This window comes from Phaenicophaeus curvirostris, chromosome 3 (genome assembly GCF_032191515.1).
Source record: "Phaenicophaeus curvirostris isolate KB17595 chromosome 3, BPBGC_Pcur_1.0, whole genome shotgun sequence".
NCBI lineage: Eukaryota > Metazoa > Chordata > Aves > Cuculiformes > Cuculidae > Phaenicophaeus > Phaenicophaeus curvirostris.
The window spans coordinates 62844327-62866810 of NC_091394.1; the positions used below are offsets into that span (position 1 = coordinate 62844327).

The 22484-nt window shown below is 49.6% G+C and overlaps 1 protein-coding gene and 18 non-coding genes across 19 annotated transcripts in view; 1 reads left to right on the top strand and 18 right to left on the bottom strand.

The window, feature by feature from the left end:
* DNAJC5B (DnaJ heat shock protein family (Hsp40) member C5 beta) overlaps positions 1-22484 on the top strand; it is a 33556-nt gene that overhangs the window by 1238 nt on the left and 9834 nt on the right. Inside the window, exon 2 of the mRNA XM_069854195.1 lies at positions 21771-21984. Coding sequence (XP_069710296.1) covers positions 21771-21984 — 214 coding nt within the window. The remainder of the gene's footprint in view (positions 1-21770; positions 21985-22484) is intronic.
* On the bottom strand, positions 1120-1192 carry TRNAA-AGC (transfer RNA alanine (anticodon AGC)). The gene has a single exon. It is a non-coding gene; the product is annotated as a tRNA-Ala (tRNA).
* On the bottom strand, positions 1518-1606 carry TRNAY-GUA (transfer RNA tyrosine (anticodon GUA)). The gene is given in 2 exon segments: positions 1518-1553; positions 1570-1606. It is a non-coding gene; the product is annotated as a tRNA-Tyr (tRNA).
* TRNAA-AGC (transfer RNA alanine (anticodon AGC)) lies at positions 2968-3040 on the bottom strand. The gene has a single exon. It is a non-coding gene; the product is annotated as a tRNA-Ala (tRNA).
* Positions 3366-3454, bottom strand: TRNAY-GUA (transfer RNA tyrosine (anticodon GUA)). The gene is given in 2 exon segments: positions 3366-3401; positions 3418-3454. It is a non-coding gene; the product is annotated as a tRNA-Tyr (tRNA).
* TRNAY-GUA (transfer RNA tyrosine (anticodon GUA)) lies at positions 5212-5300 on the bottom strand. The gene is given in 2 exon segments: positions 5212-5247; positions 5264-5300. It is a non-coding gene; the product is annotated as a tRNA-Tyr (tRNA).
* Positions 7038-7110, bottom strand: TRNAA-AGC (transfer RNA alanine (anticodon AGC)). The gene has a single exon. It is a non-coding gene; the product is annotated as a tRNA-Ala (tRNA).
* Positions 7435-7523, bottom strand: TRNAY-GUA (transfer RNA tyrosine (anticodon GUA)). Its single transcript is given in 2 exon segments — positions 7435-7470; positions 7487-7523. It is a non-coding gene; the product is annotated as a tRNA-Tyr (tRNA).
* On the bottom strand, positions 8657-8745 carry TRNAY-GUA (transfer RNA tyrosine (anticodon GUA)). The gene is given in 2 exon segments: positions 8657-8692; positions 8709-8745. It is a non-coding gene; the product is annotated as a tRNA-Tyr (tRNA).
* Positions 9473-9545, bottom strand: TRNAA-AGC (transfer RNA alanine (anticodon AGC)). Its single transcript has one exon. It is a non-coding gene; the product is annotated as a tRNA-Ala (tRNA).
* Positions 9872-9960, bottom strand: TRNAY-GUA (transfer RNA tyrosine (anticodon GUA)). The gene is given in 2 exon segments: positions 9872-9907; positions 9924-9960. It is a non-coding gene; the product is annotated as a tRNA-Tyr (tRNA).
* TRNAA-AGC (transfer RNA alanine (anticodon AGC)) lies at positions 11321-11393 on the bottom strand. The gene has a single exon. It is a non-coding gene; the product is annotated as a tRNA-Ala (tRNA).
* TRNAY-GUA (transfer RNA tyrosine (anticodon GUA)) lies at positions 11718-11806 on the bottom strand. The gene is given in 2 exon segments: positions 11718-11753; positions 11770-11806. It is a non-coding gene; the product is annotated as a tRNA-Tyr (tRNA).
* On the bottom strand, positions 13941-14029 carry TRNAY-GUA (transfer RNA tyrosine (anticodon GUA)). Its single transcript is given in 2 exon segments — positions 13941-13976; positions 13993-14029. It is a non-coding gene; the product is annotated as a tRNA-Tyr (tRNA).
* Positions 15163-15251, bottom strand: TRNAY-GUA (transfer RNA tyrosine (anticodon GUA)). The gene is given in 2 exon segments: positions 15163-15198; positions 15215-15251. It is a non-coding gene; the product is annotated as a tRNA-Tyr (tRNA).
* On the bottom strand, positions 15979-16051 carry TRNAA-AGC (transfer RNA alanine (anticodon AGC)). Its single transcript has one exon. It is a non-coding gene; the product is annotated as a tRNA-Ala (tRNA).
* TRNAY-GUA (transfer RNA tyrosine (anticodon GUA)) lies at positions 16378-16466 on the bottom strand. Its single transcript is given in 2 exon segments — positions 16378-16413; positions 16430-16466. It is a non-coding gene; the product is annotated as a tRNA-Tyr (tRNA).
* TRNAA-AGC (transfer RNA alanine (anticodon AGC)) lies at positions 17827-17899 on the bottom strand. Its single transcript has one exon. It is a non-coding gene; the product is annotated as a tRNA-Ala (tRNA).
* Positions 18224-18312, bottom strand: TRNAY-GUA (transfer RNA tyrosine (anticodon GUA)). Its single transcript is given in 2 exon segments — positions 18224-18259; positions 18276-18312. It is a non-coding gene; the product is annotated as a tRNA-Tyr (tRNA).

Genomic DNA, 22484 nt, shown 5'->3' on the forward strand with positions numbered 1-22484 from the left:
TTCAATAGAGGTTTGAGAAGTAGTGAATGTTCAAACTCTTCACAGAATGGAAGGAAAACTATTGACATCTCATGATTCTGTTGTCTTGCATAACTATAGCACTGGAGGATAAACTTACTACAGTATCAAATTCACTCATGACTCGCACCTTCTGTGTCCCTGCAGTATAGCTTGGCTGCAGAAACCATCTTCTGTATCAAACCTCATGTTTTCCTATTGCTTTTACATTTAAATTTATGGAAAGGAGGCCTTCTTTAATCCCCAAAGTAGAGAGTTGTCATGGAGGAATGTAGAATAGAATTAGCTATATTTAATGCTGAACATGAAGAAGGATGATTTACAAAGTGATGTATGGTAAAACTGACAGTGGTGCTTTATCCATCTTTATTAGTAATTACAGCAAAAAAAGGGCTGCTTCTGACTAAAGTGGAAATGTCAGAGGGATTCATCGTTAATGGAGTAGCTGTAAATATCTGCAAGATAAAATGATGAGTCAGTCTCATAGATATGCTTTAATTATCTTTTAATTTATGATAATCCAAAAATCTGCTGCTGAACCTGTATTCCTAAGTACAAAGTATAAAACCAGCAATACCTGATTCTGAGTTTCGTGCCATTATTAATTAAGTCAGTATTAATCATAGTACCAAAGCCCACGGCAAAATTTACTTTTTAATAAACATGACAGGGGTACATCTCTGTGATTTTGTTTGGAGTTTGTCACAGATTAATTTACAAAGGAGTTAAGCGGATTTTCAAAGAAGATTTGCTTATGTTCAAAATCCTACAAATAATTGTTAGAAACATTTTTTTTACCGTAATAACTTAAACTGCACTTAGACTTATGATTTCAGCCTCACAATGAAGTAGCAGAGAGATATTGTATATTTTATGCCTTTTCAGAAAACTAACAAGATTAAGTTAGATAGACTCAGAATTCCATTGGAAAATGTTCATGTCGTATTATGACTTGCAAATAGAGACAGATAATCGCTTACCTATACCTATACCATTGGCCAGGGCTACTTGTGATGGAACATAGGATGCTGTCAATCTCTGGCAACACAGTGAGGATTAAGGTAATGGGCTTTGCGTGCAGACTAGGGGAATGAAAAGCATTGGAGAATGCGGGCATCGATCCCGCTGCCTCTCACATGCTAAGCGAGCGCTCTACCACTTGAGCTAATTCCCCAGCCCACAGCCTCTCACTGAGGTCCTCTCCCCTCCCAGGCTCCCACCCCACATCCAGCCTCACCTGTACCCAAAGCCTGCACTTCCCACTGGCCTGGCTCTCACACCCACAGCCAGACACTCCTTCTCCTGATGCATGTGAGCCAGGACAAACCCAGTGCTCTGGACCACCAGCCCCTGAACACAGATCTCCCCAAACTGCCTTGGCTGCTCGTCTTCCCCTCCAAAGGAAAGAGCTCACGGATGGGCAGCCCTTGAGAGAGAACCTCCCGGGCAGGGCCAAAATGAGAGGTGCTGCAGGGTGTGGGCCAGAGCCAAAAGGGCACTCCTTCGAGCCGGAGTTGAACCAGCGACCTAAGGATGGCTGTACAAGGGAGCCTACAGTCCTCCGCTCTACCAGCTGAGCTGTCGAAGGAAGCATGGGGCATGGACACCTCACACCTTCATCATGCACTCATCCAAACATTCAGCTCTTTCACCACACCCATTCATCCACATCACTCTCCTCAGCAGCAGGAAATACAGGCATGCATTACACCCACATTGGCCACAACATCTCAACCTCTCAGGCACATGAAAACTGACCTTGACACTCTCTGACTTGGTGGCTCATACTGTGAAAGCGTCAAAAGCAGAAGGCACCAAAGTCATTGGAAGGAATGGACACCCACATGCCACAAAGACCTCGCATAGCTCAGAGGGACATGCATGGCCAGTGAGTTCCTGCAATGTCCACAATCACAGGTCATGGAAGAGGTAAAAAAACAACATGTGTCTGCAGTCAGGGTCAACATTGAGGCTCAATGTGACGGGATATCCTCAGAGCTGTGGCCATTGCTGAGCTACATTGCAGGATTCCCGTGGTGCAACACAGAAAGAGAGTGAACATTCATAACTAAACATAGAGGTCCTGGACTTATTGTTGAATTTCGAGATGTAGCAAAACACTCATAAGAGACACTGAGGCCAGTTACTGCATAAAGGGACTGCAGAACATGTATGGCCATCCATGCAGGTGAGCCTGTGGTCTTCTACTCTGCCAGCAACACTGCTGACAGAACAGCAGGATTCCATCTGACCTCTTCCTCCAAGACAGAACCACGAAAAAGTAATTTTGGATGACATCTTAGCAAATGCCTCTTCAACCATCCTTCTCCAAGAACCTCCAGATCAAGGACTCCATTGATTTACTGAAGGATTCAGTCAGTCAGGTCATGTCACCTTCCATGCAATGAAACTGCAGAGCACCACAGGATTCCCTTCCTCTCCTGCCTGACTGTGCTGAGGGTAGAAAAATGAAGCCTGCCCTGCTTCACTTGTGGGCCATTGTTTCTCATTCCTCTGTCACCCTCCCACAGGAAAAAGCCTAACTCTAGTCTCAAAAACCCTCCTGGGAGGCATGTAGATGATGCTTATCTTCCACAAACTCCTCTCTTCTCCACTGTCTGGACAAGCCCACATTCATTGATTGCTCTCTCCTCAAAGGGCAAATGTCCCTGCTCCAAGCCATCACTGTGGCCTTGTTCTGAAGGCACTGCACTTGGTCAATGACTCTCTTCTACACCGTTAGTCACATTAATCCAGGGAGTGTCAGGCAAGTGCTGAGTAGGAGTGGAGAAACCCTTCCTTTCTGGCAGAGCTTGTGCTGCCCTTGTTGCAGCTCCAGATGCGGTGGTGTTCTGAGCAGCCCAGGCACGCTGTGGTGAGACACAGCTCCCAGAGGACATGGACCCCAGGCAAAGACCACTGTGTGCAGGCCAGGGGAATGAAAAGCATTGGAGAATGCGGGCATCGATCCCGCTGCCTCTCACATGCTAAGCGAGCGCTCTACCACTTGAGCTAATTCCCCAGCCCACAGCCTCTCACTGAGGTCCTCTCCCCTCCCAGGCTCCCACCCCACATCCAGCCTCACCCACACCCAAAGCCTGCACTTCCCACTGGCCTGGCTCTCACACCCACAGCCAGACACTCCTTCTCCTGATGCACGTGAGCCAGGACAAACCCAGTGCTCTGGACCACCAGCCCCTGAACACAGATCTCCCCAAACTGCCTTGGCTGCTCGTCTTCCCCTCCAAAGGAAAGAGCTCACGGATGGGCAGCCCTTGAGAGAGAACCTCCCGGGCAGGGCCAAAATGAGAGGTGCTGCAGGGTGTGGGCCAGAGCCAAAAGGGCACTCCTTCGAGCCGGAGTTGAACCAGCGACCTAAGGATGGCCGTGCAAGGGAGCCTACAGTCCTCCGCTCTACCAGCTGAGCTATCGAAGGAAGCATGGGGCATGGACACCTCACACCTTCATCATGCACTCATCCAAACATTCAGCTCTCACACCACACCCATACATCTACACCACTCCCCTCAGCAGCAGGAAAGGCAGACATGCCTTACATCCACATTTTCCACAACCTCTCAGGCCCTGGCCACAACACACTCAGATTCAGTGGCTCACCCTAAGAAAGAATCAAAAGCAGAAGGCACCAAAGTCATCGGAAGGAATGGACGCCCACATGCCACAAAGACACTGCACAGCTCAGAGGGACAAGCACGGCTAGTGAGTTCCTGCAATGTCCACAATCACAGGTCATGGAATAGGTCAAAAAACAACATGTGTCTTCAGTCAGGGTGATCATTGAGGCACAATATCACTGGTCATCCCCAGAGCCATGGCCATTGCTGAGTTATATGGCAGGATTCCCATGCTGCAAATCAGAAAGAGAATTAATGCCCACAACTAAACATAAATACAGCTCCTGGACACAAGTGTGACTGTGGAGGTTCTCCAAAAATATGGTCAGGGCCAATCTGGCTCATAAGAGCAGTCAGGGCCTGGAGGACATGTAACAATAGCTATGCGAGGGAGCCTGCTGTAATCTTCTCTACCAGCAGCACTATTGATGGAATGGCAGGACTCCATCCAAGCTCTGCTTCCATGACAGAGCTGCTAAAAAACCGTTTTGGACGAGACCCCAGCACATGTCTCTTCTACCATCCTCCTCCAAGATCCCCTTGATCAAGGATTCCATTGGTTTCCTGAAGGATTCAGTCAGTCACCTCATGCCACCCTGCAAGCATGGAGAATGTACAGTGCCACAGGATTCCTTTTATTCTCCTGCCTCGCTTTGCTGAGGGTCAAAAAATGGAACCCATCCTGCGTCACTTGTAGTGGACTGTTTGTCATTCCTCTGACAATCACCACAGGAAAAAGTCTAACTCCAGTCTCAAAAAGACACCTGGTAGGCATTCAAATGAAGTACTGCTTATCTTCCCCAAAGCCCTCTCTTCTCCAGACTCTGGACAAGCCCACATTCATTGCTCTCCCCTCAAAGGGCAAATGTCCCTGCTCCAAGACATCACGGTGGCCATGTTCTGAAGGCACTGCACTTGGTCAATGACTCTCTTCTACACCGAGACTCAAAGTCAGTCACATTAATCCAGGGAGTGTCAGGCAAGTGCTGAGTAGGAGTGGAGAAACCCTTCCTTTCTGGCAGAGCTTGTGCTGCCCTTGTTGCAGCTCCAGATGCGGTGGTGTTCTGAGCAGCCCAGGCACGCTGTGGTGAGACACAGCTCCCAGAGGACATGGACCCCAGGCAAAGACCACTGTGTGCAGGCCAGGGGAATGAAAAGCATTGGAGAATGCGGGCATCGATCCCGCTGCCTGTCACATGCTAAGCGAGCGCTCTACCACTTGAGCTAATTCCCCAGCCCACAGCCTCTCACTGAGGTCCTCTCCCCTCCCAGGCTCCCACCCCACATCCAGCCTCACCCGCACCCAAAACCTGCGCTTCCCACTGGCCTGGCTCTCACACCCACAGCCAGACACTCCTTCTCCTGATGCACGTGAGCCAGGACAAACCCAGTGCTCTGGACCACCAGCCCCTGAACACAGATCTCCCCAAACTGCCTTGGCTGCTCGTCTTCCCCTCCAAAGGAAAGAGCTCACGGATGGGCAGCCCTTGAGAGAGAACTCCCGGGCAGGGCCAAAATGAGAGGTGCTGCAGGGTGTGGGCCAGAGCCAAAAGGGCACTCCTTCGAGCCGGAGTTGAACCAGCGACCTAAGGATGGCCGTGCAAGGGAGCCTACAGTCCTCCGCTCTACCAGCTGAGCTATCGAAGGAAGCATGGGGCATGGACACCTCACACCTTCATCATGCACTCATCCAAACATTCAGCTCTCACACTACACCCATTCATCCACATCACTCTCCTCAGCAGCAAGAAAGACAGACATGCGTTACACCCACATTATCCATGACATTTACGGCCCATGTCACCTGACCACAACACACTCAGACTTGGTGACTCACGTTAAGAAAGAGTCAAAAGCAGATCGCAGTGATGTCAAAGGCAGGAAGGGAGAACAATATGCCACAAGTCTCTGCAAAACTCAGAGGGACAAGCACAGCTAGTGAGTTCCTGAAACATTCAAGCTCACAAGTCATGGAAGAGGTCAAAAAACAACATGTGTCTGCAGTCAGGATCAGGATTGAGGGTCAATATGACAGGACATCACCATGACTGTGGTCATTGCTGAGCTACATTGTAGGATTCCTGTGCTGCAAAAAAGGAGAGTGAATGCCCACAACTAAACATAAATGGAGATCCTGGACACATGCCTGGATGTGGAGATCTAGTAAAAGACTGGCCTGGGGCACTCCGGCCAGTTACAGCATTAAGGGCTTGGAGGACACGTAAGCGCAGCCATGCAAGGGAGCGCGCGATCTGCTCCACCACCAACACTACTGACATAACGGCAGGCCTCCATCCAGGCTCTGCCTCCATGACACAGACCTTAAAAAGTCATTTTGGGTGACAACTCAGCAAGTGCTTATGAGGAGCGGCTGAGAGAGCTGGGGTTGTTTAGCCTGGAGAAGAGAAGTCTGAGGGGAGACCTCATTGTTCTCTACAACTACCTGAAAGGAGGTTGTTGAGGAGAGGGAACTGGCCTCTTCTCCCAAGTGACAGGGGACAGGAAAAGAGGGAATGGCCTCAAGCTCCATCAGGGGAGGTTCAGGCTGGACGTTAGGAAATTTTTTTTCATGGAAAGGGTCATTGGGCACTGGAACAGGCTGCCTAGGGAGGTGGTTGTGTCACCTTCCCTGGAAGTGTTTAAAGGACGGGTGGACGAGGTGCTGAGGTGCATGGTTTAGTGATTGATAGGAATGGTTGGACTTGGTGATCCTGTGCATCTTTTCCAACCTGGTGGTTCTATGATTCCAAGATTATCCTCCTCCAAGATCCCCCTGAACAAGGATCGCCTTGCTTTGCTGAAGGCGTCAGCCAGTCAGCTCATGCCACCTTCCAAGCAAGAAGACTGTACAGCACCATAGGATTCTCTTCTTCTCTTGCCCTGCTCAGGGCAGGAAAATGGAACCTGTTCTGCCTCATTTGTCATCCATTGTTTCTCATTCCTCTGACAACCTCCCACAGAAAAAATCCTAACTCCGGTCTCAAAAACCCGCCTGGGATGCATGCAGATGATGCTTATCTTTCCCAAAGCCCTCTCTTCTCCAGTGTCTGGACAAGCCCACATTCATTGCTCCCTCCTCAAAGGGCAAATGTCCCTGCTCCAAGACATCACGGTGGCCATGTTCTGAAGGCACTGCACTTGGTCAATGACTCTCTTCTACACCGAGACTCAAAGTCAGTCACATTAATCCAGGGAGTGTCAGGCAAGTGCTGAGTAGGAGTGGAGAAACCCTTCCTTTCTGGCAGAGCTTGTGCTGCCCTTGTTGCAGCTCCAGATGCGGTGGTGTTCTGAGCAGCCCAGGCACACTATGGTGAGACACAGCTCCCAGAGGACATGGACCCCAGGCAAAGACCACTGTGTGCAGGCCAGGAGAATGAAAAGCATTGGAGAATGCGGGCATCGATCCCGCTGCCTCTCACATGCTAAGCGAGCGCTCTACCACTTGAGCTAATTCCCCAGCCCACAGCCTCTCACTGAGGTCCTCTCCCCTCCCAGGCTCCCACCCCACATCCAGCCTCACCTGTACCCAAAGCCTGCACTTCCCACTGGCCTGGCTCTCACACCCACAGCCAGACACTCCTTCTCCTGATGCACGTGAGCCAGGACAAACCCAGTGCTCTGGACCACCAGCCCCTGCCCAGGATTCATCCCAAACTGCCTTGGCTGCTCATCTTCCCCTCCAAAGGAAAGAGCTCACGGATGGGCAGCCCTGAGAGAGAACCTCCCGGGCAGGGCCAAAATGAGAGGTGCTGCAGGGTGTGGGCCAGAGCCAAAAGGGCACTCCTTCGAGCCGGAGTTGAACCAGCGACCTAAGGATGGCCGTGCAAGGGAGCCTACAGTCCTCCGCTCTACCAGCTGAGCTGTCGAAGGAAGCATGGGGCTCTGCCATGGGCCTTGACCAGCACACACTCATCCCACACCTTTCCATGTGCTCTTCTCTTGGATGCCTCTGCTCCAACATCCTGCTTCAAACAGCCTCGGATCCAACACCACAACACATTGCTCAACCCTTCAGGCGATCAATTCATGCAAACCACTAAGCAGAAAAAATAACGCCAGCTGCTTGGATGTCATCTTCTTCACCTGGACTATTCAACGCCAAAAAGAGCTTACCTACCTCCCAAGACAACTTTTATCCATCCAATATTTGTATGATGCCTTTTGCCTTCTCATCAAGCACCAGGCAAGAGGACAACATTTCTCCTACACGGTAACCTCCTCCTAAGTCTTGAACAACATATATAAACCCTGTGAACAACTCTTTCATCAGGCTGAACTGTCCTCATAACATACTCACATAGAAATCCCTCTATTTGCTGAGCTTCTTGTTGGCTTTCCAGAGAATAATCTCCAATTTATTGATGACTTCTGTACAAGGGTACTCGGAGGTGGACACAGTTCTTGAGATGACATTTGCATCTTTCAGGCAAAGCGGGAGAAAATAAGGTCCCTGTTAAACTACTCATGTTGCTCTTGTTACATGCTGGGATCTTGTCCTCTTCTCCTCTTCTTTGCTGTCTGAGAGCATTCTGAGATCCCAGAGCTCCCAGAGGACATGATCCACAAGCAATGGTTTTGTGTGCAGGCAAGAGCCATTAAAACCATTGGAGAATGCCGGCATCGATCCCGCTGCCTCTCACATGCTAAGCGAGCGCTCTACCACTTGAGCTAATTCCCCAGCCCACAGCCTCTCACCGAGGTCCTCTCCCCTCCCAGGCTCCCACCCCACATCCAGCCTCACCTGTACCCAAAGCCTGCGCTTCCCACTGGCCTGGCTCTCACACCCACAGCCAGACACTACTTCTCCTGATGCACGTGAGCCAGGACAAACCCAGTGCTCTGGACCACCAGCCCCTGCCCAGGATTCATTCCAAACTGCCTTGGCTGCTCGTCTTCCCCTCCAAAGGAAAGAGCTCATGGATGGGCAGCCCTTGAGAGGGAACCTCCCGGGCAGGGCCAAAATGAGAGGTGCTGCAGGGTGTGGGCCAGAGCCAAAAGGGCACTCCTTCGAGCCGGAGTTGAACCAGCGACCTAAGGATGGCCGTGCAAGGGAGCCTACAGTCCTCCGCTCTACCAGCTGAGCTATCGAAGGAAGCATGGGGCTCTGCCATGGGTCTTGACCAGCACACACTTATCCCACACCTTTCCATGTGCTCTTCTCTTGGATGCCTCTGCTCCAACACCCTGCTTCAAACAGCCTCAGATCCAACATCACAACACCTTACAAAACCCTTCAAACCACCAATTCATACAAACCACCAAACAGAGAAAAATCACCAGCTCCTTGGATGTCATCTTCTTCATCAGGACTATTCAGTGCCAAAAAGAGCTTACCTACCTCCCACATCAACTTTTATCCATCCAGTATTTGTATGATGTCTTTTGCCTTCTCATCAAGCACCTGACAAGAGTACATTTCCCCTTCTCAATCACCTCCTCCTACGTGCTGGAAAGTCATGTGAAAGCCACCATATTAACTTCTATTCCACCAGGCTGAACATTGCCAATATCCTCAGATTGTTCTTACTTACAAATCCCTCCATTTGCTGAGCTTCTTGGTGACCCTCCACAGAATTCACTCCATTACTTTGATGTATTTTCTGTACAAGGGTGCTCAAAGGTGGACACAGTTCTTGAGATGGCATATGGCATCTTTCAAGCAAAGTGGGAGAAAATACAGTACTCATGCTGCTTTTGTTACAGGCTGGGATCTTGTCCTCTTCTTTGTTGTCTGAGTGCACTGTGAGATCCCACAGCTCCCAGTGGACATGGACCCCAGACAAAGACCACTGTGTGCAGGCCAAGAAAATGAAAAGCATTGGAGAATGCGGGCATCGATCCCGCTGCCTCTCACATGCTAAGCGAGCGCTCTACCACTTGAGCTAATTCCCCAGCCCACAGCCTCTCACTGAGGTCCTCTCCCCTCCCAGGCTCCCATCCCACATCCAGCCTCACCCGCACCCAAAGCCTGCACCTCCCACTGGCCTGGCTCTCACACCCACAGCCAGACACCCCATTTTCCCAATGCAGATGACCCAGGAAAACCCCAGTGCTCAGGAGCACCAGCCCCTGCCCAGGATTCATCCCAAACTGCCTTGGCTGCTCATCTTCCCCTCCAAAGGAAAGAGCTCACGGATGGGCAGCCCTTGAGAGAGAACCTCCCGGGCAGGGCCAAAATGAGAGGTGCTGCAGGGTGTGGGCCAGAGCCAAAAGGGCACTCCTTCGAGCCGGAGTTGAACCAGCGACCTAAGGATGGCCGTGCAAGGGAGCCTACAGTCCTCCGCTCTACCAGCTGAGCTATCGAAGGAAGCATGGGGCATGGACACCTCGCACCTTCATCATGCACTCATCCAAACATTCAGCTCTCACACCACACCCATACATCTACACCACTCCCCTCAGCAGCAGGAAAGGCAGACATGCCTTACATCCACATTTTCCACAACCTCTCAGGCCCTGGCCACAACACACTCAGATTCAGTGGCTCATCCTAAGAAAGAATCAAAAGCAGAAGGCACCAAAGTCATCGGAAGGAATGGACGCCCACATGCCACAAAGACACTGCACAGCTCAGAGGGACAAGCACGGCTAGTGAGTTCCTGCAATGTCCACAATCACAGGTCATGGAATAGGTCAAAAAACAACATGTGTCTTCAGTCAGGGTGATCATCGAGGCACAATATCACTGGTCATCCCCAGAGCCATGGCCATTGCTGAGTTATATGGCAGGATTCCCATGCTGCAAATCAGAAAGAGAATTAATGCCCACAACTAAACATAAATACAGCTCCTGGACACAAGTGTGACTGTGGAGGTTCTCCAAAAATATGGTCAGGGCCAATCTGGCTCATAAGAGCAGTCAGGGCCTGGAGGACATGTAACAATAGCTATGCGAGGGAGCCTGCTGTAATCTTCTCTACCAGCAGCACTATTGATGGAATGGCAGGACTCCATCCAAGCTCTGCTTCCATGACAGAGCTGCTAAAAAACCGTTTTGGACGAGACCCCAGCACATGTCTCTTCTACCATCCTCCTCCAAGATCCCCTTGATCAAGGATTCCATTGGTTTCCTGAAGGATTCAGTCAGTCACCTCATGCCACCCTGCAAGCATGGAGAATGTACAGTGCCACAGGATTCCTTTTATTCTCCTGCCTCGCTTTGCTGAGGGTCAAAAAATGGAACCCGTCCCGCGTCACTTGTAGTGGACTGTTTGTCATTCCTCTGACAATCACCACAGGAAAAAGCCTAACTCCAGTCTCAAAAAGACACCTTGTAGGCATTCAAATGAAGTACTGCTTATCTTCCCCAAAGCCCTCTCTTCTCCAGACTCTGGACAAGCCCACATTCATTGCTCTCCCCTCAAAGGGCAAATGTCCCTGCTCCAAGACATCACGGTGGCCATGTTCTGAAGGCACTGCACTTGGTCAATGACTCTCTTCTACACCGAGACTCAAAGTCAGTCACATTAATCCAGGGAGTGTCAGGCAAGTGCTGAGTAGGAGTGGAGAAACCCTTCCTTTCTGGCAGAGCTTGTGCTGCCCTTGTTGCAGCTCCAGATGCGGTGGTGTTCTGAGCAGCCCAGGCACGCTGTGGTGAGACACAGCTCCCAGAGGACATGGACCCCAGGCAAAGACCACTGTGTGCAGGCCAGGGGAATGAAAAGCATTGGAGAATGCGGGCATCGATCCCGCTGCCTCTCACATGCTAAGCGAGCGCTCTACCACTTGAGCTAATTCCCCAGCCCACAGCCTCTCACTGAGGTCCTCTCCCCTCCCAGGCTCCCACCCCACATCCAGCCTCACCCGCACCCAAAACCTGCGCTTCCCACTGGCCTGGCTCTCACACCCACAGCCAGACACTCCTTCTCCTGATGCACGTGAGCCAGGACAAACCCAGTGCTCTGGACCACCAGCCCCTGAACACAGATCTCCCCAAACTGCCTTGGCTGCTCGTCTTCCCCTCCAAAGGAAAGAGCTCACGGATGGGCAGCCCTTGAGAGAGAACTCCCGGGCAGGGCCAAAATGAGAGGTGCTGCAGGGTGTGGGCCAGAGCCAAAAGGGCACTCCTTCGAGCCGGAGTTGAACCAGCGACCTAAGGATGGCCGTGCAAGGGAGCCTACAGTCCTCCGCTCTACCAGCTGAGCTATCGAAGGAAGCATGGGGCATGGACACCTCACACCTTCATCATGCACTCATCCAAACATTCAGCTCTCACACTACACCCATTCATCCACATCACTCTCCTCAGCAGCAAGAAAGACAGACATGCGTTACACCCACATTATCCATGACATTTACGGCCCATGTCACCTGACCACAACACACTCAGACTTGGTGACTCACGTTAAGAAAGAGTCAAAAGCAGATCGCAGTGATGTCAAAGGCAGGAAGGGAGAACAATATGCCACAAGTCTCTGCAAAACTCAGAGGGACAAGCACAGCTAGTGAGTTCCTGAAACATTCAAGCTCACAAGTCATGGAAGAGGTCAAAAAACAACATGTGTCTGCAGTCAGGATCAGGATTGAGGGTCAATATGACAGGACATCACCATGACTGTGGTCATTGCTGAGCCACATTGTAGGATTCCTGTGCTGCAAAAAAGGAGAGTGAATGCCCACAACTAAACATAAATGGAGATCCTGGACACATGCCTGGATGTGGAGATCTAGTAAAAGACTGGCCTGGGGCACTCCGGCCAGTTACAGCATTAAGGGCTTGGAGGACACGTAAGCGCAGCCATGCAAGGGAGCGCGCGATCTGCTCCACCACCAACACTACTGACATAACGGCAGGCCTCCATCCAGGCTCTGCCTCCATGACACAGACCTTAAAAAGTCATTTTGGGTGACAACTCAGCAAGTGCTTATGAGGAGCGGCTGAGAGAGCTGGGGTTGTTTAGCCTGGAGAAGAGAAGTCTGAGGGGAGACCTCATTGTTCTCTACAACTACCTGAAAGGAGGTTGTTGAGGAGAGGGAACTGGCCTCTTCTCCCAAGTGACAGGGGACAGGAAAAGAGGGAATGGCCTCAAGCTCCATCAGGGGAGGTTCAGGCTGGACGTTAGGAAATTTTTTTTCACGGAAAGGGTCATTGGGCACTGGAACAGGCTGCCTAGGGAGGTGGTTGTGTCACCTTCCCTGGAAGTGTTTAAAGGACGGGTGGACGAGGTGCTGAGGTGCATGGTTTAGTGATTGATAGGAATGGTTGGACTTGGTGATCCTGTGCATCTTTTCCAACCTGGTGGTTCTATGATTCCAAGATTATCCTCCTCCAAGATCCCCCTGAACAAGGATCGCCTTGCTTTGCTGAAGGCGTCAGCCAGTCAGCTCATGCCACCTTCCAAGCAAGAAGACTGTACAGCACCATAGGATTCTCTTCTTCTCTTGCCCTGCTCAGGGCAGGAAAATGGAACCTGTTCTGCCTCATTTGTCATCCATTGTTTCTCATTCCTCTGACAACCTCCCACAGAAAAAATCCTAACTCCGGTCTCAAAAACCCGCCTGGGATGCATGCAGATGATGCTTATCTTTCCCAAAGCCCTCTCTTCTCCAGTGTCTGGACAAGCCCACATTCATTGCTCCCTCCTCAAAGGGCAAATGTCCCTGCTCCAAGACATCACGGTGGCCATGTTCTGAAGGCACTGCACTTGGTCAATGACTCTCTTCTACACCGAGACTCAAAGTCAGTCACATTAATCCAGGGAGTGTCAGGCAAGTGCTGAGTAGGAGTGGAGAAACCCTTCCTTTCTGGCAGAGCTTGTGCTGCCCTTGTTGCAGCTCCAGATGCGGTGGTGTTCTGAGCAGCCCAGGCACACTATGGTGAGACACAGCTCCCAGAGGACATGGACCCCAGGCAAAGACCACTGTGTGCAGGCCAGGAGAATGAAAAGCATTGGAGAATGCGGGCATCGATCCCGCTGCCTCTCACATGCTAAGCGAGCACTCTACCACTTGAGCTAATTCCCCAGCCCACAGCCTCTCACTGAGGTCCTCTCCCCTCCCAGGCTCCCATCCCACATCCAGCCTCACCCACACCCAAAGCCTGCACTTCCCACTGGCCTGGCTCTCACACCCACAGCCAGACACTCCTTCTCCTGATGCACGTGAGCCAGGACAAACCCAGTGCTCTGGACCACCAGCCCCTGCCCAGGATTCATCCCAAACTGCCTTGGCTGCTCATCTTCCCCTCCAAAGGAAAGAGCTCACGGATGGGCAGCCCTGAGAGAGAACCTCCCGGGCAGGGCCAAAATGAGAGGTGCTGCAGGGTGTGGGCCAGAGCCAAAAGGGCACTCCTTCGAGCCGGAGTTGAACCAGCGACCTAAGGATGGCCGTGCAAGGGAGCCTACAGTCCTCCGCTCTACCAGCTGAGCTGTCGAAGGAAGCATGGGGCTCTGCCATGGGCCTTGACCAGCACACACTCATCCCACACCTTTCCATGTGCTCTTCTCTTGGATGCCTCTGCTCCAACATCCTGCTTCAAACAGCCTCGGATCCAACACCACAACACATTGCTCAACCCTTCAGGCGATCAATTCATGCAAACCACTAAGCAGAAAAAATAACGCCAGCTGCTTGGATGTCATCTTCTTCACCTGGACTATTCAACGCCAAAAAGAGCTTACCTACCTCCCAAGACAACTTTTATCCATCCAATATTTGTATGATGCCTTTTGCCTTCTCATCAAGCACCAGGCAAGAGGACAACATTTCTCCTACACGGTAACCTCCTCCTAAGTCTTGAACAACATATATAAACCCTGTGAACAACTCTTTCATCAGGCTGAACTGTCCTCATAACATACTCACATAGAAATCCCTCTATTTGCTGAGCTTCTTGTTGGCTTTCCAGAGAATAATCTCCAATTTATTGATGACTTCTGTACAAGGGTACTCGGAGGTGGACACAGTTCTTGAGATGACATTTGCATCTTTCAGGCAAAGCGGGAGAAAATAAGGTCCCTGTTAAACTACTCATGTTGCTCTTGTTACATGCTGGGATCTTGTCCTCTTCTCCTCTTCTTTGCTGTCTGAGAGCATTCTGAGATCCCAGAGCTCCCAGAGGACATGATCCACAAGCAATGGTTTTGTGTGCAGGCAAGAGCCATTAAAACCATTGGAGAATGCCGGCATCGATCCCGCTGCCTCTCACATGCTAAGCGAGCGCTCTACCACTTGAGCTAATTCCCCAGCCCACAGCCTCTCACCGAGGTCCTCTCCCCTCCCAGGCTCCCACCCCACATCCAGCCTCACCTGTACCCAAAGCCTGCGCTTCCCACTGGCCTGGCTCTCACACCCACAGCCAGACACTACTTCTCCTGATGCACGTGAGCCAGGACAAACCCAGTGCTCTGGACCACCAGCCCCTGCCCAGGATTCATTCCAAACTGCCTTGGCTGCTCGTCTTCCCCTCCAAAGGAAAGAGCTCATGGATGGGCAGCCCTTGAGAGGGAACCTCCCGGGCAGGGCCAAAATGAGAGGTGCTGCAGGGTGTGGGCCAGAGCCAAAAGGGCACTCCTTCGAGCCGGAGTTGAACCAGCGACCTAAGGATGGCCGTGCAAGGGAGCCTACAGTCCTCCGCTCTACCAGCTGAGCTATCGAAGGAAGCATGGGGCTCTGCCATGGGTCTTGACCAGCACACACTTATCCCACACCTTTCCATGTGCTCTTCTCTTGGATGCCTCTGCTCCAACACCCTGCTTCAAACAGCCTCAGATCCAACATCACAACACCTTACAAAACCCTTCAAACCACCAATTCATACAAACCACCAAACAGAGAAAAATCACCAGCTCCTTGGATGTCATCTTCTTCATCAGGACTATTCAGTGCCAAAAAGAGCTTACCTACCTCCCACATCAACTTTTATCCATCCAGTATTTGTATGATGTCTTTTGCCTTCTCATCAAGCACCTGACAAGAGTACATTTCCCCTTCTCAATCACCTCCTCCTACGTGCTGGAAAGTCATGTGAAAGCCACCATATTAACTTCTATTCCACCAGGCTGAACATTGCCAATATCCTCAGATTGTTCTTACTTACAAATCCCTCCATTTGCTGAGCTTCTTGGTGACCCTCCACAGAATTCACTCCATTACTTTGATGTATTTTCTGTACAAGGGTGCTCAAAGGTGGACACAGTTCTTGAGATGGCATATGGCATCTTTCAAGCAAAGTGGGAGAAAATACAGTACTCATGCTGCTTTTGTTACAGGCTGGGATCTTGTCCTCTTCTTTGTTGTCTGAGTGCACTGTGAGATCCCACAGCTCCCAGTGGACATGGACCCCAGACAAAGACCACTGTGTGCAGGCCAAGAAAATGAAAAGCATTGGAGAATGCGGGCATCGATCCCGCTGCCTCTCACATGCTAAGCGAGCGCTCTACCACTTGAGCTAATTCCCCAGCCCACAGCCTCTCACTGAGGTCCTCTCCCCTCCCAGGCTCCCATCCCACATCCAGCCTCACCCGCACCCAAAGCCTGCACCTCCCACTGGCCTGGCTCTCACACCCACAGCCAGACACCCCATTTTCCCAATGCAGATGACCCAGGAAAACCCCAGTGCTCAGGAGCACCAGCCCCTGCCCAGGATTCATCCCAAACTGCCTTGGCTGCTCATCTTCCCCTCCAAAGGAAAGAGCTCACGGATGGGCAGCCCTTGAGAGAGAACCTCCCGGGCAGGGCCAAAATGAGAGGTGCTGCAGGGTGTGGGCCAGAGCCAAAAGGGCACTCCTTCGAGCCGGAGTTGAACCAGCGACCTAAGGATGGCCGTGCAAGGGAGCCTACAGTCCTCCGCTCTACCAGCTGAGCTATCGAAGGAAGCATGGGGCATGGACACCTCGCACCTTCATCATGCACTCATCCAAACATTCAGCTCTCACACCACACCCATACATCTACACCACTCCCCTCAGCAGCAGGAAAGGCAGACATGCCTTACATCCACATTTTCCACAACCTCTCAGGCCCTGGCCACAACACACTCAGATTCAGTGGCTCATCCTAAGAAAGAATCAAAAGCAGAAGGCACCAAAGTCATCGGAAGGAATGGACGCCCACATGCCACAAAGACACTGCACAGCTCAGAGGGACAAGCACGGCTAGTGAGTTCCTGCAATGTCCACAATCACAGGTCATGGAATAGGTCAAAAAACAACATGTGTCTTCAGTCAGGGTGATCATCGAGGCACAATATCACTGGTCATCCCCAGAGCCATGGCCATTGCTGAGTTATATGGCAGGATTCCCATGCTGCAAATCAGAAAGAGAATTAATGCCCACAACTAAACATAAATACAGCTCCTGGACACAAGTGTGACTGTGGAGGTTCTCCAAAAATATGGTCAGGGCCAATCTGGCTCATAAGAGCAGTCAGGGCCTGGAGGACATGTAACAATAGCTATGCGAGGGAGCCTGCTGTAATCTTCTCTACCAGCAGCACTATTGATGGAATGGCAGGACTCCATCCAAGCTCTGCTTCCATGACAGAGCTGCTAAAAAACCGTTTTGGACGAGACCCCAGCACATGTCTCTTCTACCATCCTCCTCCAAGATCCCCTTGATCAAGGATTCCATTGGTTTCCTGAAGGATTCAGTCAGTCACCTCATGCCACCCTGCAAGCATGGAGAATGTACAGTGCCACAGGATTCCTTTTATTCTCCTGCCTCGCTTTGCTGAGGGTCAAAAAATGGAACCCATCCCGCGTCACTTGTAGTGGACTGTTTGTCATTCCTCTGACAATCACCACAGGAAAAAGTCTAACTCCAGTCTCAAAAAGACACCTGGTAGGCATTCAAATGAAGTACTGCTTATCTTCCCCAAAGCCCTCTCTTCTCCAGACTCTGGACAAGCCCACATTCATTGCTCTCCCCTCAAAGGGCAAATGTCCCTGCTCCAAGACATCACGGTGGCCATGTTCTGAAGGCACTGCACTTGGTCAATGACTCTCTTCTACACCGAGACTCAAAGTCAGTCACATTAATCCAGGGAGTGTCAGGCAAGTGCTGAGTAGGAGTGGAGAAACCCTTCCTTTCTGGCAGAGCTTGTGCTGCCCTTGTTGCAGCTCCAGATGCGGTGGTGTTCTGAGCAGCCCAGGCACGCTGTGGTGAGACACAGCTCCCAGAGGACATGGACCCCAGGCAAAGACCACTGTGTGCAGGCCAGGGGAATGAAAAGCATTGGAGAATGCGGGCATCGATCCCGCTGCCTCTCACATGCTAAGCGAGCGCTCTACCACTTGAGCTAATTCCCCAGCCCACAGCCTCTCACCGAGGTCCTCTCCCCTCCCAGGCTCCCACCCCACATCCAGCCTCACCCGCACCCAAAACCTGCGCTTCCCACTGGCCTGGCTCTCACACCCACAGCCAGACACTCCTTCTCCTGATGCACGTGAGCCAGGACAAACCCAGTGCTCTGGACCACCAGCCCCTGAACACAGATCTCCCCAAACTGCCTTGGCTGCTCGTCTTCCCCTCCAAAGGAAAGAGCTCACGGATGGGCAGCCCTTGAGAGAGAACTCCCGGGCTGGACCAAAATGAGAGGTGCTGCAGGGTGTGGGCCAGAGCCAAAAGGGCACTCCTTCGAGCCGGAGTTGAACCAGCGACCTAAGGATGGCCGTGCAAGGGAGCCTACAGTCCTCCGCTCTACCAGCTGAGCTATCGAAGGAATAACATGGTTGTGTAGGACACACTTTGATCCTCCATACCACTGCTCTGAGACATATTCCCCACAGCACACTCCAACCTGTTCTTATCTTTCACAGAATCGTAGAATCACTAGGTTGGAAAGGACCCACAGGATCATCAAGTCCAACCATTCCTATCAGTCACTAAACTATGCCCCTCAGCACCTCATCCACCCATCTTTGAAACACCACCAGGGAAGGTGACTCAACCACCTCCCTGGGCAGCCTGTTCCAATGCCCAACGACCCTTGCTGTGAGAAATTTTTTCCTGAAGTCAAGCCTGAACCTCCCCTGGCAGAGCTTGACACCATTCCCTCTTGTCCTGTCCCCTGTTAGAAGAAGCTGGAGAAGAGGCCATCTCCCTCATCTGCATAACCTCCTTTCAGGTAGGTGTTGAGAGCAGTAATGTCTCCCCTTAGCCTCCTCTTCTCCAGGCTAAACAACACCAGCTTCCTCAGCCACTCCTCGTAAGACTTGTTCTCTGGCCCCTTCATCAGCTTCATCACTCTTCTCTGGACTCCCTCCAGAGCCTCAACATCCTTCTTGTGGTGAGGGGCCCAGAACTGAACACAGTATTCAAGGTGCGGTCTCACCAGTGCCAAGTACAGGGGCACAATAACCTCCCTGGACCATTGGCCTTCTTGGCGACCTGGGCACACTGCTGGCTCATGTTCAGTCGCTGTCAAACCAAACTGCCAGGTCCTTCTCCTCGGGGCAGCTTTCTAGCCACCAGACTTCTCCCAGTCTGTAGCACTGCACAGGGTTGTTGTGCCCCAAGTGCCGGACCTGGCATTTGGCATTGTTAAAACTCATCCCATTGGTCTCAGCCCAGCGGTCCAGCCTGTACAGATCCCTTTGCAGAGCTTCCCTACCCTCGATCAGATCCACACTTCCACCCACTTTCATCCTATGTTCTCACTGACAGAGGTGTTCAGTGTATTCCTCTGACTTCATTTCTCTGAGTGCCCCGTCCATCTTGTGGAGTGGCTATAGGTGTGCTTGCCGCTTTGCCATCACATCACTTGCTGCTGTGGTCAGTGGTCCCAAAGTGGTGAGGGAAAAAGACGTTCACCATGAGAAAAATTCTAATGGACATAAATCCATGTGTTTAGTATGGGAAGTAGTCAGCAAAAGTCCTGTTTACATGGACTATTTTTTTTGGCTTCTTTCTTTTTCTCTACTCGTAATGACCAGCAATTACCCTGTAATTGGGAATATCACTTTTCCAGGGACCTACAGGGAAGCTTCTATATAGATGATATTTCTGTTATGTCATATAGTTCTTGTCCTTACTTTTATTGTTTCTTGGGTTGGAGTTAATGGAGTTTTTTTCTTAGTCATGTGAATTTCACTACCAGTATATAGAACTCTTTCTCACTACTGAATCATCTCCAATTAGTATATATCCTGTTTGTGTGCAGGGAGTTGTTCTGTTAACATACTGGTTTTGGTGAGGACAATTTTCCCAAAATCAGAATAAGAACATATATAATTTCTTTTTAATTGTACTCTGTTGAGAGCCATTCTATTAGTATTCTAAAACAATGCTAGTGAAAGTGAATGTGCAGCAATGTTTTTCACCTTCTTGAAACTACATTTAGTAGCTTTTTCCTTTTTTTTATGAGATTGTTGGGGATATGGAGAAGGCAAAAGATATCTTTGGGTTTATGAGAAAGGAAAGAAAGGCTGGAGAGTGGTTGCCTTATGCCTGCAGCCACACATGGGTTTTGAAAATAACACCCCTGCCTTTTTTTTTTCTTTTTAATTCTAAGTGTTGGAGGATTTTTTTCAGCTAAGAAAATGCATACATTGCATAAGCTACTTAAATAATTAGATGGCAAATCATGTCACTGAGTCATGCAAGACTCAGCTTGTTTTTCCAGTTTTTCCTAATTAATCTTTTCTTACGTTTAATGTACTACTTGTTAAACATGACTGAAAATTTATGTTAAAGGTAACACAGGTGCAGTATATTAAATATGACTGAACATGAACCCCTTCATGCTATTACCTCTTAAAGACATGTTTAAGGAGTTATTTATTATCTATGAGAAGATTAATTGGGTTCAGTGTGCAGAACTGAAGAGATCATTGGTGGAGGCTGCTCCCAGGCTCTTATCAATCTTGATATTGGCTTAATGTCTCCAAGGCAGGAACTGTCATCAGGAGCAAAATAGTTAGGTTTTACCAGGGAAATAATCTGTACTGGGACTTCAGTGGGAAGTCGAGCAAGACCCTACTCCGAGGATAAGTTTCTTAGAAGTGTGGGCAAACTGCTTCACATCATAAATAATGTATTTTTGACATAACAGTCATGACTAGCTCTGAACATTTACAGAACACAACACATCTTGACTGAGGTGAGGATCACAGAATTTAGAGCACTGCCAAATTGCTTTTGATGCCACTAGAGGTCAGCGCTAGTCATTAAATAAATGTCCTGGAAAAATCTCAGTGCCAGTTCTTCAAAGTGAGTGAAGGGGTTTTTTTAAAAGATACACTGCTGTCCATGCTTGTTTTGCAGGTGTGTGCGAACTCACACCTGCCAGTGCTCCAAAGTGGCTGGAAGCAATCTCTTCCTTCTCCAAGCTCTGCTTCCCTAGCACTGTCCACAAGCCAACAGTCCCACACCGTTCCTTTCAAGATGTACCTCTCCTCAGGTGCTGTAGCACTGCGTGCAGTCAGGGGAAGAAGACATCACTGAACTATGCCCCAGCAAAGGCTTCCCACCAGCATGAACAGCCCGAAACAGCTGACAATCAGTGCCCGTTGGCTAAGGACTGTCTCAGAAGCGTGACAGTGGGGAACTAGGTCCAAAGATAGACTCTTGAATATAGGGATAACTCACTAGGCTTTTCCACATTGTGCTTCAGAAAGATGCTTCCTTTCTACTACAGCTCCTGTGTTTTTCATCATCCCTGCCTGGGTTCCTGCATAGACACTGTTTACAAAATTTTTAATATAGCTACTGTTGATAGTTAATCAAAAACAGCACTTCCTCTGCTATAAGCAAAGGATAAGCAGTGTGACCATCATGCTTTTAAATAAACTTTAAAAAAAATCCTCATCTTTGTTGAAGCCTGCTGCAAATCAGGTGGCAATCATAATACGAGTGTATGTTATTTATTATCATGCTGCAATCTGTGCTTTCTGCATATACCACTGTCTCTTTTAACATGGTAGCTGACAAGGTATCAACACACTAAGCTCATGCTCAGGATAACAGGAATAACTCCTTTACCAAAACTTTCATGTTCAGTCACTTTGGGTCACTTTTCTTCTACTCACTACATCAGAGCTGGAAAAAAGAAGGCTGGGCATGGTTTTCAGAATGATTGTATCTCTACTAAAATAGTTTGTGATGTTTTGTAAGTGTCTGTATACGTACACACATATAAATGATTTATTTTCCTTTTGGGTTTTTTTGTATCATTTTAAGAAAATTGGCTCTGAAATACCATCCTGACAAGAATCCAGACAACCCAGAGGCTGCAGAAAAATTTAAAGAGATCAACAATGCCCATGCAACACTGACTGATCTGCCCAAGCGAAACATATATGACAAGTATGGATCATTAGGGCTCTATGTGGCAGAGCAGTTTGGTGAGGAAAATGTTAACACCTACTTCATGCTTTCAAGCTGGTGGGCAAAGGTAAGCTGTTATTTTCTGTTGGCAATCAAATGTTATAGTACACCCAGACAATTGCATACATAAGGAAACCCCTGAAAAACATGATCTCTCTACAGGCTTAACAAATAGTAGGATCTGAATATAAACCACTAATAAGAGCTTAATTAAAAAACATTATCTGGAAAATCAGCGGTGGCAGAATGTAACTTCAGCTCAGAATAGTGCTAATATAGAACGTTTTCTTCTTTTTACCTTGGTAAATAGTTAAATAGAGTGCATGTTTTGTAACACTTTCAGACATTAATTAGATTTTAATCTAGTGCTCCAGGTTAATTTTGACTTTCTTTTCAGTAATGACTAAATAAAAATGACTCATTGTTCAAAAACGAGAAGTCTCACTTATGTGACAACCAGTTAGTAAGTTATTATAGTACAAATTTAGCAGTGTTCTTTGCTTTATATAGCACACAACGTAAGTAAGCAATAATAATAAATAACATTCTGTGATTATGGTGTCATAC